The sequence below is a fragment of the Hemiscyllium ocellatum genome, chromosome 1, assembly GCF_020745735.1.
Source record: "Hemiscyllium ocellatum isolate sHemOce1 chromosome 1, sHemOce1.pat.X.cur, whole genome shotgun sequence".
Taxonomy (NCBI): Eukaryota; Metazoa; Chordata; class Chondrichthyes; order Orectolobiformes; family Hemiscylliidae; genus Hemiscyllium; species Hemiscyllium ocellatum.
The window spans coordinates 60,760,383-60,785,434 of record NC_083401.1 but is presented as its reverse complement, the minus strand read 5'-3'; the positions used below and the strand labels follow the sequence as shown (position 1 = coordinate 60,785,434).

General features: G+C 41.8%; 1 protein-coding gene across 4 annotated transcripts in view; it reads right to left on the bottom strand.

The window, feature by feature from the left end:
* The window catches only part of pdzd2 (PDZ domain containing 2), a 379,487-nt gene that overhangs the window by 19,862 nt on the left and 334,573 nt on the right, over positions 1-25,052 (bottom strand). For 3 of the 4 annotated variants that reach the window (XM_060856701.1, XM_060856854.1, XM_060856775.1), the window contains exons 19-21: positions 14,063-17,852; positions 6,253-6,370; positions 44-145 (exon numbers count right to left, since the gene is read on the bottom strand). In XM_060856701.1, the coding sequence (XP_060712684.1) occupies positions 44-145; positions 6,253-6,370; positions 14,063-17,852 (4,010 nt within the window). Of the gene's footprint in view, positions 1-43; positions 146-6,252; positions 6,371-14,062; positions 17,853-25,052 lie in introns of those variants that run through there. The other variant, XM_060856926.1, reaches the window with a different exon arrangement.

Below are 25,052 nucleotides of genomic sequence, written 5' to 3'. Positions count from 1 at the left end.
CAACCGGTTGTATTAAATGTAAATGAGTTTTCATGATACTTACAGTTACAGATTTATGTTCCTGGTCCACCCCTCCTGCGACACTAAAACCCAGTCCAGCACCTTCATCTTTGGTCAACACAACGATGTTAATGTCTTCCTTATTCTGTTCTCATAAATTAAAAGAAAAATAGTGCTCACTTATTTCTGCGTAACAAACCATGAGTATTTTCTCTTATTATCAGCAAGTCCTACTCAGAATGTCACATATCCAATTCAATGTAGAGCCGTGTGACCAAACCCCACATTTTCCCCAATTTTATTTGTTTAAAAGTTTCGTGAAGGAGTTCTGAAGTCTGAAATGTTAGCTCAGGGCTACAAAATGAACTGAAGAAAACCTGCAAATGGGAAGAATGGTGTTAGATGAAAATCTAATATCTGGAGGGAAAATTCAGACATAACTAAAGCAGAAGAAAATGAAAATTGACATGTAAGTTAATTACCAGCTAAGCCCCCATGGTTGAATTATTGACATGCCTGGGTGGGCTTTGTCAGAGCCCCACTCCAGACTACCAAGAGTGGGTTGACAGCACCACTCAGTCCTAAATGTTCAAGGGACCCGTGGCAAGTGGTAAAAGGGAATTATCAAGAGGACAATGTATTTTGACCTCATCCTCAACAACCAACCTCTAGCAGATGCATCTTTCTATACAAGAGAAAGAGTAAGCATTGCACAGCTCATTAATTCTCATAAGAAATAGTTCTAACCCTCACTGTGCACCTTCTCTCTCTAGGAGCTGATCCAATCCTTTTTTTGCAAATCTCAAGGTGAACTTGTCTCCACCACATTCAGGCAATGCCTTCCAGATCCTAACCACCTACTAATTCATGAGGAATTTCCTTATGTCATTATTGTATCTTTTGCTTTTAATCTTAAACCTATGTCTTTAGATTCCTGATCTTTACTGTAGTGATAACAGTTTTCACCAGGATGTTGCCTGGGGTGATAAGTCTCAGTTATGAGGAGAGAATGGATAGGCTGGGTTTGGTTTCCTTGGGTGGAGGAGACTGAGGGTATACAGAATTATGAGAGGCATAGAGAAGGTAGATTGTAAGAATCTTTTACCTATAGTAGTGTGTCTAAGACCAGAGGAAATAAGTTTTGAGGTAAAGAGTAAGTGGTTTAAAGGATATCTGAGGAAAAACTTTTCTCACCCAGAGGTTGGTTAGAATATGGAATGTGATTTTTAGATTAGGTTCCCTACAGTGCGGAAACAGGCCTATCGGCCCAACAAGTCCACACCGACCCTCCGAAGAGTAACCCACCCTAACCCATTTCCCTCTGACTAATGCACCCAGCACTATGGGCAATTTAGCATGGCCAATTCACCTGACCTGCACATCTTTGGACTGTGGGAGAAAACTGAAGCACCCGGAGGAAACCCACATAGACACAGGGAGAATGTGCAAATTCCACACGGACAGTCGCCCAAGGCTGAGAATCAAACCTGGGACCCTGGTGCTGTGAGGCAGTAGTGCTATCCACTGAGCCACCGTGCCACCTGAGAGGGTTGTATTACTCTTGCAATATTTAAGAAGCATCTGGATGAGCACTTAAAATGCCAGGGCATAGTAGGCTATGGATCAAGTGCAGGTAAACGGGATTAATGTAGTTGGCGTTGTTGATCAGTGCAGATGTGGTGGACAGAAGGGTTTGTTTCTATGTTGTATCACTATGGCTGAAGTATCTAATTCCTTGAAACATTCATATAAATCTTTTCTGCACTCTCTCAAATGGCATTACATTCTTTCTCAAGTGTGATGTCCACAGCTGGACACAATATTCCGGTATAGCTGATATGGAGTTTCATAAAGATTCATCATAACTACTTGCTTTAGAATTCTATGTTTTTATTTATAAGGTCCAGGATCCTTTGTGGATTTTCAACCACTTTTACAACCTGCCCTGCTACATTCAATGATTTCTGTGGATTCTATATTCTTGCACCCATTTGTACTCCTTACAATGACTCATCTCAGCCTTCCTGATAAAATATATCACTGGACACTTCACTGTATTAAATGTCATTGTCATGGCCCACCCATTCTACCAGCCTGTCTATAACCATTATTCTCTTCACTATTAACAATACTTTCACATTTTGTATAATATGTTCACTTTAAATTGTGTCATGCATGTCCCCATCTAGGTCATTAATATCATCAAGAAAAGCAAGGATCCTTGTACTGACATCTGGCGGTCCCACACTGCATAGTTTCTTCCAGTAGAGAAGTCAATTGCTCATCATATCAAGCTAATGTTTAATAATTAGACGTCTCAACCCTCTGCTGAGTTGCTCCTTCTATAAATGTGGACTTGGTATAATTCATTTCAAGAGCAGAGACAGAATTACATAAACAAAGAGGTCAGACAAGAAAAGTAAACAATTCCATGGAAATTTCCTGGCATGGAGCTTGCTTGACGACCACCCAATTTTCCAATTATTAATATTAATTCTGTTAGTGCAACCTCCAAATGTATTATGATTTTCTGTGAAAATGACATGCAAATCATTAGAAATTGATCTGTTATCTCCAGTATTTCAAAGTACTATATCCAGTGACAAGAGACAGAATTGTTATTATTTGGCAAAAGAGATATGGCAGAAATGCAACAAGTGACATGCTGAATCCCCAGCAACACAGTACGAAAAACGTGCACAGCACTATTTTCCTGTTTCTCAATATTCTTTTATTGCACAGATCACTTGTGTGGCAAACTGGTAGCAGTGGAACACAAGTAGCAAATTTGGTGAGGTAATGGTAATGATGCTGACCTGGTAATCTAGTGGCTCAGAGGTCATGCTGACTCAAATCCCAATACAGCAACTGCTGAAATTTAAATTAAATTAATAATTCAGGAATTGAAAGCCAATCTTGTAAAAGCATGGTGGCTCAGTGGTTAGCACTGCAGCCTCACAGTGCCAGGGACCTGGGTTCGATTCCACCCTTGGATGATCGTGTGGAGTTTGCACATTCTCCCCATGTCTGCATGGATTTCCTCCGGGTGCTTCAGTTTCCTTCCACAGTCCAAAGATGTGCAGATTAGGTGGGTTGGTCAGTAGTGTCCAAGAATGTGTAGGCTAGGTGGATTGGCCATAGGAAATGCAGCTGCAAATGTGTTGCTGGTCAAAGCACAGCAGGCCAGGCAGCATCTCAGGAATAGAGAATTCGACGTTTCGAGCATAAGCCCTTCATCAGGAATTATTCCTGATGAAGGGCTTATGCTCGAAACGTCGAATTCTCTATTCCTGAGATGCTGCCTGGCCTGCTGTGCTTTGACCAGCAACACATTTGCAGCTGTGATCTCCAGCATCTGCAGACCTCATTTTTTAATAGGAAATGCAGGTTTACAGGGACAAGGTAGAGGGTTTGGGTGTGCGTGGGATGCTCTTCAAAAGGTTAGTGTGGACTTGATGGGCCAAATGGCCTGCTCCCACACTGTAGGGATGCTAGGATTCCATTCAGTATTCTCAGTGAATGTTGTAAAAACCAAACTCTGACTCGCTATTGTCTGGTCCATTATTCCCTTTACAGAGGGAATCGGTCAGCCTTGCCTGGTCTAAATTACTCCGGACTCCACAGAAATGTGGTTGATACTTAACTGCCCTCAGAAATGACCAAGCAAGTCTATCAGTTCCAGGGCAGTTAGGAATGGTCAACAAATGCTGGCTTTGCTAGTGACACTTGTCATGATAATGGTCTGATATTAAATGGTTAATTCCGTTGGTTTGTTTATTTAAATCAGGAAATAAAATTTATTGCAAGTCATGAAGCAGACATTATAGCAAACCAATTCAGTAGTGTATGCAGTTTGCAGACACATAGCAGAGCATGCCAACTACTAGGAAATGTTACAACATTACATACCCACAGCACGTGGAACTCTTAAAAGATAAGATATCTTAAAGGCAAAGTAGACATAAAACAGCAGGCAAACCCCATGAAAGAATAAAGAAAAAAAATCAAAGCCACTCCTGAAATGGTACTGCTGCTAAAATTAGCAGGCCCTTCTAAGGTGCTTGCAGGAGAAATGATTTAGTCTCATTGTGTCAGTGCTATCTATTCTGTCATCTTGACAGAAAATGCATTTACAGCATCACCATGCCATTAGCATCTATTATTAATATACCTGCCCTTTCAGATACCCATTGGAAAATCTCAGTTTAAGTTTCCAAGTCTTCATGTTAATCAGGCGTTAATCAGGCATTATTCATAGGAAGCCTGGTTTGGATTTGCAATCGTATTTGGTTGCACTAAGTTTAAGATAGAGAAATGAGAGATTTAGAACACCAGGAAAAAAGTGAAATAGTTATGGGACTTCAACCACTGTGACTTGGACTTGATCTGGTTAAAATGATGAGATGAAAACTTCATTTAATATTTATGTGAAATTCACTAGGAATATTCCATTATGTCACAGTGTACAGGGATCCAGAGCAAAGAATTGCATTGCTTTAGCCACATTATTGCTGTGTTGCTTTTGTTGGGAGCACCAGCAGCACAGTAAAGAATAAACAGGAAGTAAAATTCCATTCCCTGTCCTCTGTGTTGAATTAAGGCTAAAAATCCTCATGCAACAGACTAAATCATGAAGATGGTTTCATCTTCTGAGTTATTGCTACATAAATATGATATTAAAAATCACACAACACCAGGCTATAGTTCAGCAGGTTTATTTGGAAATATTAGCTTTCAGAGCACTGCTCTTTCATCAGGTGAAGGTTCCCGATGAAGGAGCGTCACTCCAAAACCTAGTATTTCCAAATAAACCTGTTGGACTATAACCTGGTGTTGTGTGATTTTTAACTTTATCCATTCTAGACCAACCTGGCTCCTCCACATCCTAAATATAATATTGCAACTCAGAAAGGCCACAGAACAAATTTGCTGGATAAGGGGAAAATGTTCTATCTTCTGAGATTGAGTAAGGCTGAAGTATTACCCATTAGTTTTCCATATAACAAAATAAATAAAATGAAAAGGAATAACAAAATATGTTTTTAAAAATTGCAGCAAAAACTGCTGCATTAAGCAGGGACAGGATAGCAAAAACTGTTTCAAATCTAGCAAAAATACACTTGCCATAGAACATATACAGCATTACCTATAGGAAGCTTTAAGGTTTTCCTCGATCCTATCTGCCAATGACTTCTCATGTCCCCCATGTTCAATAATTTTACTACACTGATCCAGAAATAACTGTAAGTCATTTATATCCCATTTATTTTACTGAAATTCTTTGGATAGGTAACCTGGTTCTTTTTGTTGCACTCTAAATTTTATACAGCAGAATCCTAGTTGACAGTTCATATTCATAACTTCAATATTCTAAAGTAGACCCTTCTACAATGACAGCCTATATACCCTGGTAATTTTCAGAACACACCTCTACAGGTAGGCCGTGATTACAACCTGCCCATAGCTAGAATAAACATAGCTGATCTGACAGTAAGCAGTGGGTCTGTAACAAAAATTAGATATTATCTTTACATTCAGCATGACTGGAATGACCAACACAAATTGCCCACAGGACCATTTATTGCAGTCAAATATGAAAAAAACTTTCAACTAAAAGTATGAACGGGATCATAAATACAGAATTGACTATTACTTCCTGATAATGGATTGTTTTGAGAACTGAACTTGACATGGAAAATATTATTGCATGCCCACAGATCTCGCAATAGGACACAAAGGTGCTGAAATTGGCCACTGGTGGCAACAAGTCTATTTATAATCTAATGGGTGTTGTTTGGCGTTTAGGGCAATGGAAGAAGAAAAATCAGGCAGAGTTTAAAGACCATCAATTCAGAATCATCCAGGTTGTACTGTCCACAAGATCTTTGTAGGTGATAAAAGACAACTGCTGGAATAATACTACTATAAACACAAATTGCCATTTCTGTAGTTACAGGCATACAAACTGAGACACCAGCATCTATTTCCCTGCTGCGAACTTTATGTAAACAACTGATATGCATTGTTGCTAATAATTGGTGTACCCCAAAAGAACTGAAAAACTTGAATAATGCTAAAACAGGCAATAATGCTATTAGCACTTTTTTCAACAGTTTTTTTCTTGCAGTGCTCACTTCCATGGTTACAAGCACAAACAGCATACCTGCTCACAAGCAATGGGAACTAACAAAAATCTGCAATGTTAGGCTCCAGCTCTGACATCTGGGGATTCAGAATGTTGGAACATCTCACCTCAGCTACTGTTTCAGCTTCCTGTATTACTTTTTCGATATCTGCTTTAGCCATTATTGAGGACAAAACAGCCTGTAATTTCTGTTTCTCCTGGGTGGAATGGGATAATTCTTCAAGACTGAAAAACAGAGTTTAAAGGCTTAAGAATGCTGTAGGTGAAAAGACATTACGGAACGTATCAAATAGACAACGCAGTTTAACAGAAGTACTTCATAATCAAAACAGCAACAATAGTGTATTTCAGCTGAAACATGACAGCCCAGATTGACTGGTTGCATGTTCTCTCCTCATGGATCATCTGGTTAAGAAATCATATTTTTGTATGGAGTTTCAAAGCAGAATCCAGAATTCTGCTCCACAGGCAAAGTATGAGTGGCCTGTAGAGAATAGACAAGCAGAAGAAATGACCTCAAAACAAAAATAAAACTCTGACTTCCCATTTTATACATAAAATTTAATTTTATTTAAAGCCTCCACATAGAATGTGGAAACTGAGAACTGAAATACTTCAAAACAATAGTAAATATATCTCCCTGTCCCAGCAAGGGGCTGAAAATAAGTCCTGAATCTCTCGGTACCTGATAGAACAAAGAAAATTTACAGCCCAGGAACAGGCCCTTCGGCCCTTCAAGCATGAGCCGATCCAAATGTACTATCTAAACCTGTTGGGCAATTCCTAAGTATTTGTATCCTTCTGCTCCCCACCTACTCATGCATCTGTCCAGACGCATCTTAAATGAATCTACCATGCCTGCCTCTACCACCTCTGCTGGCAACCTCTACCACCCTCTGTGTGAAGTACTAGCTGCGTGTATTCCCCCTTAAACTTTTCACCTCTCACTTTGAAAGCATGACTTCTGGTTATTGAATCCTTCACCCTGGGAAAAAGCTTGTCTCTCTCCACCCTGCCCATGCCCTTCATGATTTTGTAAACCTCCATCAGGTTCCCCCCTCAATCTACTTTTTTCTAATGAAAATAAATCTAACCTACTCAACCTCTTTTCATAGCTAGCACTTTCCATGCCAGGCAACATCCTCGTAAACCTTCTCTGCATCCTCTCCAAAGCGTCCACATCCGTTTGATAATGTAGCAACTAGAACTGTACACAGTATTCTAAATGCGGCCGAACCAATGTCTTGTACAATGTTAACATGACTTGCCAGCTCTTATACTCAATACCCCGTCCAATGAAGGCAAGCATACCAAATGCCTTCTTGACCACTCTATCCACCTGTGCAGCAACCTTCAGAGTACAATGGACCTGCACTCCCAGATCTCTCTGTCCATCAACTTTTTCCAAGGCTCTTCCATTCATTGTATAATTCGTTCTAGAATTAGACTTGCTTAAATGCATCACCACACATTTGTCTGGATTGAAAGCCATCTGCCACTTTTCCGCCCAACTCTCCAGTCTATCTATATCCTCCTGTATTTTCTGACAGTCCCTTATGCTTTTTGCTACCCACATAGAAATGATGATCAACAATTAATATATATATAGAAAAAACATGGTTTTGTGTGGAATAATTTCTAACTCTGACAACCTTACCACTAGGAATAATATGCTTTTGAAGCAGTCTACTCTGTGAAATCCTGCCTTATAAGCCTGAGTAAGCAAACAACCAATTGCAAAAAGCATATTCCTACTTTAAGAGAGACACAGTTTCTGTAGCACATTTCAATTATTATACCTCTATCCATTATGCATTAAATTTAAAACAGAAGTTTAATAAGTACAGGGTACTCATTCTAAGTTACTGTAACATCTGGCACTCTGATAGTTTTTATGGAATGTCAAAGATATTACCAGCAACAGTTATTGTTTATTAGTGATTGGATACCATCTGTGATTGTACAAACTGGTTATTGAGTTCACTGGAAGGGTTGTTTGCTGTTATTGAAACTTATTATTTACAATATGTGTTAATAACTATACAATGAAATGGATTATGACCAGGTTTAGAGGTGACACAACAATAGGTGGAAAGGTGATTGATGAGAATGACACAAAGAGTCTGCAGAGGAATACAGACAGGTTAAGTGAATGGGCAAAATGTTGACAGATGGAATATAAGGTGAGAAAATGTGAGGTTATGCACTTTGACAGAAAGGATAGAGGAACTTATTATTATTTAAATGAAGAAAAACTGCAGATAGTTACAGAACAGAGAAATTTGGGAGTCCTCACCCTCAGATGACAAAAAAAACTAGCCTCCAAGTTCAGTGAGTCATAGAGAAGTCAAAGGGAATGTTCACCTCTATTTCAATGGAATTGTAAGGTTTTGTTAAAACTATACAATGCACTTATCAGATTACAGCTGGAATACTCTGACCATGCTTGGGCTCCTTATCTAAGGAAATACATACTGACATTAGAAGCAGTCCAAAGAAGGTTCACTCAGCTGATTCCTGATATAGAGGGACTGTCTTAGTAAGACAAATTGAGTAGGTTGTACTCATATAAAACCTGTACCTGATAAGGATTGACATTTCGAAGACTAAGAGACAACATTATTGAAGCATACAAGTTTCTTAAGGAACTCAACAGGGTAGATCTGGCTATAGTACATTTCCTCATATTGTCATTAACATATTTAATCAGAGTACTTGGACCAGAGGGCATTATCTCAGAATAACGGAATGAACAGTTAAGCCGGAGATGGCAAGGGCGGTGAATTTGTGGGGTTCTTTACTGCAGTCTAGGTTCTTAGATATAGTCAAGCCTGAACTAAATTTATAAGAGGCCTAGACAGAGTGAATATAGATTTCACTCCCCAGTAGCAAATTCAGGGTATATGTTTATGGGATGGAAGGGGTGGGGGGAAAACACAAAATTACATTAGATGGTCCTCCCACCAATTAAATGCCCTCTCCAACTTGTCTGAAATATTATGGCATGTCAAGGAGGTTTCAGGTGGCCCACTCACCTTTGGACATATTGAGGCCCTTAGTGGACAATTATTGGTCACTTATGGCCCATCAGAGGCACCCGTCCCAAGTCCCTCAATCCTTATAACTAACCTCTCTGACCACTTGCACCTAGTTCTTCTTACCACCTCCACCAGCTGAAGTCCCACTTGCAAATCCCACTCCTGCTCACCAAGACACCCAGACCCAGAGTTACCTGAGCTCCTTGGGAAAATGGGTCTGTAGTCCCAGCAAGTTTCACCATTCCTGCTGGCACTGGTGGGACTACAGAACAATCCCATGTAATGTCGTCCCAAGAAAGGTTGGGACTCTCACTTTAAAGTAATTAATATTGCTCCCAGTGATAAATTACTGGGTGGCAGCTGTCAAGATCATGCACAGGCTCCTGCTGACTTTTTAGCCGGAGTGTAGGCAAAGTTGCACTCCATAACATCCACCCTACAGTAATTGGAGATGGAGATATGAAGTGAATGGTAAAAGGGTTAGAGGGGGGTCGAGTAATATTTTCACCCAGGGGATGAAGGGGCTCTGGAACTCAGTCCTGAAAGGATGATTGAGGCAAAACCCTCATGGCATTTAAAAACATTTGGACATGCACTCAAAGTGCTGTGATCTACAGGGCTACATATCAAAAACTGAAGATGGAATAAGGTCAGATAACTCTTTGCTGAACGGTATGATCATGGCTGAATAGCCTCTTGAAATACAAATAATTCTTTGTAGGTTGGACAGTGTTACTCCCGTTAAAGTACTTTCTGTTCAGTTAGCTTTCCTTTAAATTATTTCAAGGAAAGAACCAAAACAGGGCAATGAGAGTGAATGGAAAATGGGAAGGAGAAGGAAGAGCAAAAAAGGTGAAAAAGAAGGAAGACAGAACACAAGATTGGAGTTGAGGGAGAGACACTGAAGCCTGCACCCTAACATGAATGTAGTACAACAAACAGGCTTCTATCTTTGGTGACTTTTACTTCAGCAGCACCAGGCCATCCCAATTATTTCCCCAGCAGAGAAAGAAGAAAAAGGCAAAGTGAAGAAAGCAGAATGGATAGATTGGCAGGCCACTTCTGGAATATTGTGTGCAATTCTGGTCTCCTTCCTATCAGAGGGATGTTGTGAAACCTGAAAGGGTTCAGAAAAGAATTACAAGGATGTTGCCAGGGTTGGAGTATTTGCACTATAGAGAGAGGCTGAATAGGCTGGGGTTGTTTTCCCTGGAACATCAGAGGCTGAGGGGTGACGTTATAGAGGCTTATAAAATCATGAGGGGCATGGATAGGATAAACAGACAAGGTTTTTTCCCTGGGGTGGGGGAGTCCAAACTAGAGGGCATAGGTTTAGGGTGAGATGGAAAAAATTTAAAAGGGACCTAAGGGGCAACGTTTTCATGTAGAGAGTGTTGTACGTATGGAATGAACTGCTGGAGGAACTGGTGGAGGCTGGTACAATTACAACATTTGAAAGGCACCTGGACGGATATATGAATAGGAAGGGTTTAGATGGATATGGACTAAGTGTTAGCAAATGGGAATAGATTTATCTAGAATAACTGGTCGGCATGGGCGAGTTGTACTGTGGGTCTGTTTCCGTACTGTACATCTCTATAACTCTATGACAGGAAAGAGATACAGAAGAGATGAGAAACAGCAACATGAAGACTTCAGAAGATTAACTAATTATTCTAAATATAATATTCACTAATTGTGAAGGATCAAAAGAATGGAAAACCAAGAATTTAACTCTTTTGCTCTGTCACTAAATGTGATTACTTAGAGTTGATTGTCTAACAACAATGGATCACTACAGCACATGGGCATGATTGCAATTACATCAAAAGAGATTATTTGTCCAGGTATTGAACAATGTGTTTATGGGCACATAGAATTGTACCTATGTTTCAGTAATGAAACGAATTGGGCGAGAAGGTGATTCTCAAAGCTGGGTCCCTTGATCAAGCAGTGAGTGCCTTCGAACAGGGAATTCCTCCCTGCCCAACCCTGGGACCCTGCAAGAACTTCTGATCACCTTTGCTTTTCAGGTTTCCAGCATGGTAGGTGCTCCTCCCACCACTGAGCAGTGGCATCCGGATGATGTCCTCTAGTGGGCCTTAATTTAAGGCCTCAGTTGGAAGTGGAGTGGAAATGATGTCCATAATCCTTTCTGCCATGGCTTTAATCAGGACAGAGACACCATCTTCTCATATGATGTCCCCTGCCACCAATTGATGCCACGTGAGGAAGGGCATCAATTTCTAAGTTGACAGCGTGGTGCTGGAAAAACACACTGGTCAGGCAGCATCCGAGGAGCAGGAGAATTGATCTTTCGGGCATAAGCCCTTCATCAGAGATTTCCTGATGAAGGGCTTATGCCTGAAACGTCAATTCTCCTGGTCCTTAGATGCTGTCTGACCTGCTGTGTTTTTCCAGCACCACACTCTCAACTCTGATCTCCAGCATCTGCTGTCCTCAATTTCTCCCATCAATTTTTAACTATAGGTCAAGAAGCAGGTTCAATTTGTGGTTTAAGTTACTCAATCGTTCGTCTATACTTCAAGATGCATTACAATAGAGCTGAGTTTGTGTTAGTGAGGAGAAAGATTAATTTAGTTTCTGTGTCTGCTCGCTACTTAGAGAATGTTGCATGTCTAAATGGATGAAGGATGAGCACAGGAAAAGCACTCATTTAGTGCAAATGTGATCCAGACTTCTCAGGAGAGTAAGGGAAAAGATTTAAAAGTCTCCTTTTAAGTTGGGTGCAAATAACAATTATTTATGATTGTTGATTAAGTAATATAAAATTGATTTATAATTAGCTGTATTTTGTACTAAAGATAGTCAACAGTGGAAAGTATTATCAAAGGTTTTGAAGACCTGGCATTCCCTCGAACTTTGAGAAGTTTGGCTCAGGTTCATCCAAGACTAGCCATCTCAGGGAAGTCATTTCAATTATCTGCAATAAGATGTCCTTTTGAGAGTCAGAAAGGATTCCTTAAATAATTTGAGTGTATTGTTCTTTTACACGTGTCTGCTCTTGACATTTATGGAACATCAATGAATTACAGGGTGTTCTGGTATAACACGATGGTTGCGATCCTTTGCAGTTTCGTGCAATAGAAAATCATGCGATGGAAAGCCACTACAGAAAATCACTGTAGAAAATCGCAATACCCGTTCAGTAGAAAGCTTGTGTTATCCAAACAATATCCACAATTCATCAATTGTATTACAGCTGAAAATGTGTTGCTGGTTAAAGCACAGCAGGTTAGGCAGCATCTCAGGAATAGGGAATTCGACGTTTCGAGCATAAGCCCTTCATCAGGAATGAGAGAGAGTAGCCAAGCAGGCTAAGATAAAAGGTAGGGAGGAGGGACTTGGGGGAGGGGCGATGGAGGTGGGATAGGTGGAAGGAGGTCAAGGTGAGGGTGATAGGCCGGAGTGGGGTGGGGGCGGAGAGGTCAGTAAGGAGATTGCAGGTTAGGAGGGCGGTGCTGAGTTGAGGGAACCGACTGAGACAAGGTGGGGGGAGGGGAAATGAGGAAACTGGAGAAATCTGAATTCATACCTTGTGGTTGGAGGGTTCCCAGGTGGAAGATGAGGCGCTCCTCCTCCAGCCGTCGTGTTGTTATGTTCTGCCGGTGGAGGAGTCCAAGGACCTGCATGTCCTCGGTGGAGTGGGAGGGAGAGTTAAAGTGTTGAGCCACGGGGTGGTTGGGTTGGTTGGTCCGGGCGGCCCAGAGGTGTTCTCTGAAGCGTTCCGCAAGTAAGCGGCCTGTCTCCCCAATATAGAGGAGGCCACATCGGGTGCAGCGGATGCAATAGATGATGTATGTGGAGGTACAGGTGAACTTGTGGCGGATATGGAAGGATCCCTTGGGGCCTTAGAGGGAAGTGAGTGTGGAGGTGTGGGGGCAAGTTTTACATTTCCTGCGGTTGCAGGGGAAGGTGCCGGGGGTGGAGGTTGGGTTGGTGGGGGGTGTGGATCTGACGAGGGAGTCACGAAGGGAGTGGTCCTTACGGAACGCTGATAGGGGAGGGGAGGGAAATATATCCTTGGTGGTGGGGTCCGTTTGGAGGTGGCGGAAATGAATGCGGATGATACGTTGTATGCGGAGGTTGGTGGGGTGGTAGGTGAGAACCAGTGGGGTTCTGTCTTGGTGGCAGTTGGAGGAGCGGGGCTCAAGGGCGGAGGAGCGGGAAGTGGAGGAGGTGCGGTGGAGAACCAACCAACCGGACCAACCAACCCAACCACCACGTGGCTCAACACTTTAACTCTCCCTCCCACTCCACCGAGGACATGCAGGTCCTTGGACTCCTCCACCGGCAGAACATAACAACACGACGGCTGGAGGAGGAGCGCCTCATCTTCCGCCTGGGAACCCTCCAACCACAAGGTATGAATTCAGATTTCTCCAGTTTCCTCATTTCCCCTCCCCCCACCTTGTCTCAGTCGGTTCCCTCAACTCAGCACCGCCCTCCTAACCTGCAATCTCCTTACTGACCTCTCCGCCCCCACCCCACTCCGGCCTATCACCCTCACCTTGACCTCCTTCCACCTATCCCACCTCCATCGCCCCTCCCCCAAGTCCCTCCTCCCTACCTTTTATCTTAGCCTGCTTGGCTACTCTCTCTCATTCCTGATGAAGGGCTTATGCTCGAAACGTCGAATTCCCTATTCCTGAGATGCTGCCTAACCTGCTGTGCTTTAACCAGCAACACATTTTCAGCTGTGACCTCCAGCATCTGCAGACCTCATTTTTTACTCGAAGATCAATTGTATTACAGCCAATTTGTGTTGACAAAATGCACATTATACCAGAACGACCTGCATTCTCTATTTTAAACCAATATAATCCAATATGCAGCTTCAGGCATTATTCTCACTAACCTGACTGACCAACTTCTGCCTTTGTTCTCTGACAAATTCTTATTATTTGCCAGCTCATCATCAGACCACGAATCTAGTGTTCCATTGCTGCTTTTCCAGGAATTCTTTGATCTGAAATTAGAAATTCCAGATCTATAGATTTTCACTAAACCTGAACCACTGGTAGCAGAAGCAGTTCCAGAAGACACATTTGTAAGGCTTTCAGCAGCAAGACCAATAGATGTTCTTGGCTTGACTTCCAGTTCAGTTTTAAAACTCTGGGTCATTGGATCACTAGAATAATCACTGCACAATTTGTCAAGATCTGGCATGCTTAATGCTCTCAGTTCCCGCAGCTTGGACCGAGACAAAGCATTTGGTCGATGGTTGACTGACGATCTACTTTTACTGTTGTTAACTTTGCATGAATTTAAACCTTGTTCCTGAGACCTTTCGCTACTGGACTCACATTCCTTTTTAACTTCCTCAGTATGGTTCTTCGAATAATTTGATTCAAAGTTGAGAAAAGCCACACCAGATGGAGACTTTTCTAATTGTGATGATGGAAAGGCAACCTCAGACCTTCCTTCAGTGTAGGAGCTCAAACTACGTCTCAAGGCACGTGATGCATCAAAGTTTCGAATAGATGAAATGTTCGATGCTGTTAGAGGTATTGCACTTCCTGATATTCGCCTTCCTATTGCTGGCTTGGTAGAGGAGTTGGTATTGCAAATAACAAAGGATGAGTCGAGAAAATGGGTGTCTATTTTCCTGATTACTGGTTTGTCAAAGCTCGCCAGGCTCTCAAAAGACTTAATTCTCTGTCTGACAGTAAAAGAGCCTCCTTCTGGTGGACAATTCAGCTCATTTGTTAAACTTCCAATCCTTGATTTGTCCTTGTCTCTTTGATAAAAGATAAAATCAGTGCTGGAGTACTTTTCTTCACTCAAAGATTTCTTTAAGGTTCCTGTTGCCTCAACATTTGGTTGAACATTATCTATACTTTTAACAGTGGTGTGCAATTGTGATGTGTCAAATGATATTACCTTTCTCTCCGGTAACAGTTTCTGTCTTTGAGAAGTTTTAATGGGATAGGATTCAGATGGATTCTTATCAAATTGTGTGTCATCACTACTTAATTGATCTGGTCTCTGTTCAAAGCCCACAGGAGGTTTTGGAGCTATTTTTGGTTTCTGGGCATTATCCTCAACTATAGACGATTTCTTTGACTTGTGCTCTAAAAGCTCTGTAGGGGTAGCCATGTTATTAATTTCTTTTCTTTCCAATGGAGGTGATGTGAGTTTTAATTCAATAAAGCTCCGTCGGGTTGCTATGCATTCAGGATCATCCTCATGTAATGAAGTTGAAGAGAGAACAGTCGAGTCTTCCAATGATTTATATCCTGAAGGTGGTAAATTTTCCTCCAGCAGTTCTTTTCGTAAAGCTTCCTGCTCTACTCTCTGTGATTCCTGAGCCAATTTGTCCTGATTTTTGTTGGTCATGTTAACATTCTCACATAATTCCACTGGAGATCTTATATGTAGTTTAGCCAATGTTTCACTGGAGACTTGGGAAATGCTTTCTTCATTTCTATATTTTTCTGATTCCCCAGATGGTTTATGAGGATCTTTAATCCATACAGTTTCTTTGGGTTCTTTCTCTTTTAGTTTATGATCCAGTATTAATTGTTGACCTGTCTCTTTTTGTTTTTTAGGATCTTCTTTCAAAGCTTGTCTTTGCTGTTCATTGCACAAATCCACTTTACCTGTGATATTGGAGGTCTTTGTCTCACCCTTATTTTTCTCTCTTGTTTGAAGTCCAGTATCTACTGGTAAGTGCACTGAAAGCTGTTCTCCCGAAGAATACACAGGAACATTACAGACTTCTTTCTCATTCTTTGTTTCGGATTTATTTTTCTCAGGATGTTTATTTGCTTTTATATTGCATATTAGGGATGCTCTTTTAGTGAAGAGTTTTGATAATTGATGATCACAAACTGGTAACTTTTCTGAACATTTCTGCAATGTTTCTGATTTTTTGAATCCTTCAGATTTTGTTGCATTCTTCTCATTGGTTTCAGATGGTGGTTTGTTTTTACTTTTAATGCTGAGCCCCTTTAATTTTGGTGCTGAATAAAACTTCTGGGCTTTGTCCTGAAACTTTGATCTAGTACACATTTGAGATGCTGTACCACTTTCATTTTGTCCTCCAGGTGGCATGGACGATTTCACAACTTGTGCGCCAAAGGATTGTTTGAACTGATTTTGTCTTTGTGGCGGGAGATTAGAATCTTTGCCACTACCTGACAAAGTCAGTCTTTCTTTTCTGACCTGAATCATGGATAAGGCAACATCCTGAGTACCCAGACTTGGCTTACTTGTAGCGGATAACCTGGGCTTGGGCACTGGATACAAGGAATCATGACTTGCTTTTGTAACTTCTGCATTTTCAGAATGCTCCAAGGAATCTAGCGATGAAGTAAAATCATGGTCTGTCCTATTCAATTCCAAACATGATTCTGACTGAAGTCTTGATGCAGAAAAGTCAGAATCACTGTGATGTTCCAACTTTTCATCAAATTCTCTAGTGACTTCTTTGATACATTGGCCTTTGTCTGAATCATTTTGATTATGTAAGGTTATCATATCTGTGTCTTCCAAAGAATTTATTGGTAGATCCTGCTTGGAAGAAGGATCAAATCCCACTTGTTTATTTTGTGAATCATTTAAAAGAGAAGCTGTAAGGATACTCGTGCTTTCAGATTTGATTGGTTCAGCAAGTCTATGATTCACAGAGTTTAGCATTGGACTCTGTTTGGCAATCTCTATCCCAGTCATATCAAAATTGGAAGGTGATGAGCAATAGCTTAAACTATGCTCATTTTCATGGGATGAAGAAGGCAGATTTGAATTTGTCTTTTTATCTGCCGAAATTGTCTCCTTACTTGCTTCTGGAGCAAGCCTAGTCGTTGGCAAATCACTCTCGTGCACAACCTCTTGGTTCAGATTTGTTGGGAGTTGCACACATTGCTGTGATATTTGAGCTTGATCACTAGGCTGGAAGCAGATTTCAACCTCTTCCGTATCTGAATCTGCAATACTGAGGCTTTCACATTGAGTGAAACCAACATCTCCAGGTAAACCCACTTTAGTACAGGATGAGTGAGGGCTATCCAAAGATTCAGTCTCTGAATCAGAGTCCACTGCAGCAGCATACATAGATTGTTGTTTCCTATTTTCCTTGTTGGCTGTTAAACCCAATAGTTTGTCCTTCTTCTCAGTTCTTAAGTTTCTGGAATAGTTAGTCAGACATGTTTTGTTTACTGAAAATACTTTTCCTGTGTTGACTGAATTCAGAACAGAGTAGTCAAGAACTTCCTGTTTGATATCTATTAAAGAATCACCTTTATTACTGATACAATTTGTGTTGTTGGTAGCTTTTATTGTATGAGCAGCAACATCAACTTGGCTCCTTTCCGAATTCAAAGACAAACTATTTGGGATGTCACCCTCAGCAAAATCTAGCTGATTTATAACATCATCAATATCTGTAACTGGGATGTCAGGTTTGTTACCGTGTGGCAAGGTACTGCAATCCTGTGAATCTACTTTGTTCTCCACTACATTGTCCACAGTACGTTTTTCCAGAGGCTGCACTTTCAAGTTTGTTGTTCTGTTCTGCAGGAAGTCCTCCATCATTTGTGCACTGTTTTTGTTGGCAACCATATTTTGTTCAAGTTCTACAGTATCAGTTTCTACCAAATTCAAATCTTTGGAAGATGATGAGGTGAGCGTTGATAATCTGTCCACAGCTGCAGAAAAAAATAAGCATCAGGCAATATTATCATGTTTCAAATCTCATTATATATTGGATCATAATTAAGTCAATCTGCAATGGTCAGTACTGGAATGACAGGATAACCCATGCCTTATACGGTACTAACCCTGTCCTTCCTACAGTTGGAACAGGAAGAAGAAATTATGCAATTGGTGGAAACATAATTTCTGAGCTCCTACCTGCGTTATAAAGCTTATAAGTACAATTAAGGTTGCAAAAAAATCATTAAAGGCAAAAAGTTGGATTGTTCCAGTTGCATTTATGACCAGCCTGCACCCAGATATTGTTGAGGCAGGCAGTATGTAAACTACATGCTACCTGATTATTTCAATGCTTGCAGAATTAATTGAATGTAACCTATGATCCTGGCAGATTGAACATTCTATCGGGCACATGTGCCCAACATGTGTTTCAGCTGGCCCTGCCCCTCTTTAAGGAGAATTGTACTCATTACACAGAAGATACCACTGACTACAAGTAGTTGTAAGTGGCTGCAAGGAGAGGGCCACGAAATTGTACAACAGGCAAGAGAAAGTTTTTCTCAAATGTGCCAATGGTCTTGGCTCCTCCTGCTTCTCTCTGAGTAGAGACCCTCTCTCCTCGGGTAGAGGATCTCTGTCAACTCCCTGATGTAGGATTGGCTGGTGAACTGGGAAATGTGTGTTATGTTTCCTGTTTCTGCCTGAAAGGACCTACTGTTGACGTTGAGGGAAACAGTGACAGCTCCAAGTGATGCCACCATTGCCCTACTAATTCTCGATCCTGTTGCTGAAGATGGCACAGTTCCTTGATCTGTAATTCTGCAGAGAGCATGCTGTAAAGCATATAAATTGTGGTTATCAGTGGTGTTTAGACATTATTATGGGTTATCTTTTGTCTAGCTTAAAATATTATTCGCCTGCTAATTAATGTTTAGTTGATGTTGCTTTCAGTTTGTTTGCTCAAGCAAAAGTCTTAAAATTTGAAAAAGTCATTTGGGAGTGCTATATTGCTGAAAAGAATTGTCAAAGTTTTTCATGTTGCATTTCTCTCATATTGCATAAATGTTGGTTTTTAGCTTAGTCTGATGTTCTTGTAATGGTCCTTATGATGGCAAAATGAAAAGCTCTGACAAAATGAGCTGGATCTTACTTTTTTTGAGTAAGTGTTAGTTTGTTGAGCTTCTTTTGGAAGGATTTTTGCAATGAAGCCTGGTATGTTCTCTCACTGTATCTTTCCAACTTGTCTCATTAAGCACCTACCCTATTCCTATGGCATTCTTCATATCTACTTTACTCCATCTTACCAAAACTTGCCAAAAGACCAGTATCACCATCTTTAAAAGGTTGCTGAGCACCCGTACAAACATTGGCAGTCTGGTGTCGTCCCTTACCAATAATGTCATAGCACAGAGCAGCTGTGGTACATAGCCAGCTTGGCTGACACACTCTCATCCATTCAACCCCATTCTCTCACACTAATGGAGTTTCTTGAAAGTGGAGTCTCAAATAGATAGGATAGTGACGAAGGTGTTTGGTATGTTTTCCTTTATTGGTCAGAGCATTGAGTATAGGAGTTGAGAGGCTGTACAAGACATTACTTTGACCATTTTTGGAATATTGCATACAATTCTGGTCTCCCTCCTAAAGGAAGGATGTAGTGAAACTTGAAAGGGTTCAGAAAAGATTTACAAGGATGTTGCCTGGGTTGGAGGGATGGAGGGAGAGGCTGAATAGACTGTGGCTGTTTTTCCTGGAGCATCATAAACTGAGGGGTGATCTCATAGAGGTTTGTAAAATCATGATGGGCATTGATAGGGTAGGTGGACAAGGTCTTTTCTCTGGGGTGGGGGAGTCTAGAACTAGAGGGCATAGGTTTAGGGTGAGAGGGAAATGACTTAAAAGGGACCTAAGAGGCAACATTTTCATGCAAAGGTTGTACGTGTCTGGAATGAGTTGCCAGAGGAAATGGTGGAGGCTGGTACAATTACAACATTTAAAAGGCATCTGCATGGGTATATGTGCAGGAAGGGTTTAGAGGGTTATGAGCCAAATGCTGGCAAATGGGACCAGATTAATTTATGATATCTGATTGGTATGGTCGATTTGGACTGAATGGGTCTGGTTTCATTCTGTACATCACTATGACTCTAACTGCATTTTCTGCTGTTTTAAGTCCTTGGCATCTACCTTTCCATTGCTCTTTTTTTTCTTATCCAATCCTGTACATTCCTTGACATTTGGAGTTCTCTTGATTTGTTAGTCTCGCTCTTCAACTGTACAAGCACATGTTGGCTTTCTACTTTCACTATTACCCTTTTGAACGACTCCCCTGCTCTGATGTAGATTTTTCTGCAAACAGCTGATTCCAGTCCACTTTGGTCAGATCCTGTCTTAACATACTAAAGTCTGCCTTCCCCCAGTGCAGAATCTTTACTTCCTGTCATAGAGTCATAGCGATGTACAGCATGGAAACAGACCCTTTGGTCCAACCCGTCCATGCTGATCAGATATCCCAACCCAATCTAGTCCCACCTGCCAGCACCCTGCCCTTATCCCTCCAAACCCTTCCAATTCATATACCCATTCAAATGCCTTTAAAGTGTTGCAATTGTACCAACCTCCACCACTTCCTCTGGCAGCTCATTCCATACGCGTACCACCTTCTGTGTGAAAAAGTTGCCCCTTAGGTCTCTTTTATATCTTTCCCCTCTCACCTTTAACCTATGCCGTCTAGTTCTGGACTCCCCCACCAAGGGAAAAGACTTTGTCTATTTATCCTATCCATGCCACTCATAATTTTGTAAATTTCTATCAGGTCACCCCTCAGCCTCCGACGGTCCAGGGAAAACAGCCCCAGCCTGTTCAGCCTCTCCCTGTAGCTCAAATCCTCCAACTCTGCAACACCTTTGTAAATCTTTTCTGAACACTTTCAAGTTTCAGAGCATCTTTCCGTTAGGAAGGAGACCAGAATTGCACGCAATATTCCAAAAGTGGCCTAACCAATGTCCTGTACCACTGCAACATGACCCTGTACTCAATATTCTGACCAATAAAGGAAAGCACACCAAACACCTTCTCCTCTAAGCCTTTTCCATTATGACCTCCAATCTGACATGTCTCTGTGATAGCATTTTCCATGAGTAAAGCTGCATCCTCAACTCATCTGCCTAACTGAACTGAGGGTTAAATGTTGGTCTGAACACCAACACCTGTCCCTTGTTCATTCTGAATAGTGCAATGGGACCTATTATGTGTATCTGAGAGAATAGACAAGGTCTTAGTTTAACACCTCTCTTGAACATTTAAACTCTTGAATTAGAACTTAAATCTTCTGACCTGGAAATGGCAGTACTATCACTGAGCCATTGTCGACACCTGTTCTTGCACCATTTTCTAGTATTCCCTTTATGTGGTGTATGTGTGTGTGTCTCTCTAGAGGGGCAGGGGAGGGCAAGGTACTTGATTTCTCTCCTACAAAATGTGACCTAAAATGACAGAGCACCTTCCATGAGTACTCTATCTGTGTCACAGTAAGCAGATTCTATTGGTTTACTAACTCTGACACAAAATAGTTAAGCAAGTGATTTAATAGCTTAACTCAGAAATTCTGCTATCTTGTTAAAAAGCTTCCTCTTTTCTATTTGACAATGGATACAGCACTATCCATCCATTTAGGTGGATGAGAGTCTAGCTTCCTAACCTCTGTCAATGCACTCTTTCATAGAATTCCAGAACTGTGAATAATTTTCTCTTCATCACTGTACGGAAATAACAAATGTCTCTGATTTGGGATCAATCAGTCTGAGACAGAGATGATGGAACTCTAATTCATCTGCTCTCAGGCTGCCAAATGATCTATAGGCTATTATTATGTGGGTGTGCTACATAGGGCAGCTCAGCGGTTAGCACTGCAGCCTCACAGCGCCAGGGACCCGAGTTCAATTCCAGCCTATGTGGAGTTTGCACATTCTCCCCGTGTCTGCGTGGGTTTCCTCCGAGTGCTCTGGTTTCCTCCCACAATCCAAAGATGTGCAGGTTAGATCAGTTGGCCGAGCGAAATTGCCCATAGGGATGTGTAGGTTAGATACATTAGTCAGGGGCAAATATAGGATAGGGGAATGGGTTTGGGTGGGTTATTCTTTGGAGGGTCGGTGTGCACTTGGTGGGCCCAAGGACCTGTTTCCACACTGTAGGAATTCTAATAGAAACTTTTTATTTGGTATTGGAGACTAAGTATTGGGAGCTGATGTAGAAGTGGAGGAGAGGTATTTCACTTGGTCCCATTTGCTGGTGTGAGGCCTCCGTCTAATCACCAGCCTCCAGGTTCCAAACACAGTGCGTCCAAGTGAAAGACTGCAAGAAGATGCTCCTCATTTGCAATACATGAGGGAGAGAAATAGCCTCTGATTGGAAGAAATTTGAGTAGCTTCATTCAGACCTGCACACAAGGAACATCGACAGCATGCCTGTCCAAGTCGGGGAGACACCACAAGGGTTGGCCTGCCTGCCAGCTGGCTGTAGTGAGAGGAGGGGTGGAGAGACTCCAAGTCAATATCGGGAATGACAAGGTACCTGCATGCCATAAGAGAGACTGTGAATGCTCCTCTCTCTCCAAAAACCCCTTATCCACAAATTAGGGTGGAACGAGCAGTGATTCCAAGCTGAAAAACAATCTGCTTCCAATCCTTGATTTAATATGAATCTCATTAAGGCTAGCTCAGAGTCTGCACTACTGGAAGCAAAACAAGATCAATGTTAGTTAAACCCTGTTGAACTCGGGCGCTGGTGTTCAGAAGGCCATAGTCATAGGGGATTCTATTGTAAGGGGAGTAGATAGGTGGTTCTGTGGCTGAAAATGGGACTTTCAGATGGTGTGTTGCCTCCCAGCTGCTCGGGTCAGGGATGTCACCGATCGGCTGCAGAGCTTTCTAAAAGGGGAGGGTGAACAGCCATTTGTCTTGGTGCATATCGGCACCAATGATATAAGTATAAAATGAGATGAGGTCCTGAAAGAAGAATTCAGGAAGCTAGGAGAGAAGTTAAAGAGGAGGATCTCAAAGGTAGTGGTCTCAGGATTACTAACAGTGCCACATACTAGCCAGCATAGAAATGAAAAAATAGGCAGGATGAACACGTGGTTTGAGAGACTGTGTAGGAGGGAGGGGTTCAGATTTGTTGGACATTGGGACTGGTTCTGGGGAAGGTGGGACTATTACAAAATGGACGGTCTACATCTGAACCAGAGCGGAACCAACGTCCTTGGGGAAGCTTTTGCTACTGCAGTTGGGGAGGTTTTAAACTAATATGGCAGGGGGCTGGGAACCAGAAGATTAAACAAGTAGGCAGCAAGGTGGAGACTAGAGACTGTAAGAATCATGAAGACAGCATTAATAAAGGGAAAAATAGGAAGAGAGCTGGTGAGCACAAAAAAAACTGGTGGCCTGAAATGCATCTACTTTGATGTAAGGACTATAGTGTGTAAGGCAGATGAACTTAGGGCTTGGATTGGTGCCTGGGAGTATGACGTTATTGTAATCACAGAGACTTGGTTGAAGGAAGGGCATGATGATTGGCAATTAAATGTTTCAGAATATAGATGCTTCATACAAGACAGGGAGGAAAGTAAAAGGGAGGGGGGTGGTGGAGTAGCATTGCTGGTCAAGGACGATATCACGGCTGTGCTAAAGGAGCACACTGTGGAGGTCTTGGGTAATAAGGCACTATGGGTAGAGCTGAGAAATAAGAAGGGTGCAGTTACACTGTTGGGGCTGCACTACAGGCCTCCCAACAGTGAGCGTGAGGTAGAAGAACAAATGGGTAAACAGATTATGGAAAGATGTAGAGGCAATAGGGTCGTGGTGATGGGAGATTTTAATTTTCCCAACATTGACTGGGATATACTTAGCATCAGAGGTCTGGATGGGGTAGAATCTGTAAGAAGCGTCCAGGAGAGTTTTCTAGAGCAGTATGTCAATAGTCTGACGAGGGAAGGGACCATATTGGACCTAGTATTGGGGAACGAGCCAGGACAGATGGTAGAAGTTGCGCTGGGGGATTTCTTTGGGAACAGTGACCACATTTCTGAAAGTTTTAGAATACTCGTAGATAAAGGAGAGAATGGTCCTAAGGGAAGAGTACTAGACCAAGGTCAATTATATCAAAATTAGATAGGAGCTCGGAAATGTGGATTGGACACAGCTATTTGAAGGGAAGTCCACGTGTGAGATGTGGGAGGCTTTCAAAGATAGTTTAAAGATAGTGCAGGATAGGCATGTCCCATTGAAGGCTAAGGATAGTAAAGGCAAGATTTGTGAACCATGGATGACAGGAGAAATTGTATGACTAGCCAAGAGGAAAAGGGAAGCGTACATAAGGTCTAGGCAGCTAAGAACAGAACAGGTCCTGGAGGAATATCGGAAGAGTAGGACAAGTCTTAATCGAGGAAACAAGCGGGCTAAAAAGGGTCATGAAATAGCTTTAGTGAGCAGAATTAAGGAGAATCCCAAAGATTTTATTCTTATATAAGAAGCAAGCAGCTAACTAGAGAAACGATTGGTCCACTAAAGGATAATGAAGGAAGGCTGTGTGCTGAAACTGAGAGAATGGGTGAGATTCTGAATGATTACTTTGCATCAGTGTTCACTGAAGAGAGGAACATGATGAATGTTGAGATTAGAGATAGAAGTGTGATTAGTCTGGATCACGTTGACATAAGTAGGGAAGATGTGTTGGGTAGGCTAGAGGTTATTAAGGTGGACAAATCCCCAGAACCGGATGGGATCCATCCCAGGTTGCTGAGGGAGGCGAGAGAGGAAATAGCTGGGACCCTGATAGTTATTTTTGTGGCCTCGTTAAATACAGGTGAGGTGCCGGAGGGTTGCTCATGTTGTCCCCCTGTACAAGAAGGGTAGTTGGGATATTCCGGGTAACAACAGACCAGTGAGCCTGACATCAGTGGTGGGAAAGTTACTGAAGAAGGTACTGAGGGATAGGGACTATTTTTATTTAGAAAAGAATGGGCTTATTAGTGATAAGCAACATGGTTTTGTGCGGGGGAGACCGTGCCTTACCAACTTAATAGAGTTCTTCGAGGAAGTGACCAAGTTGATAGATGAAGGAAGGGCTGTTGATATCATATACATGGATGTTAGCAAGGCATTTGATAAGGTTCCCCATGGTAAACTAATGGAAAA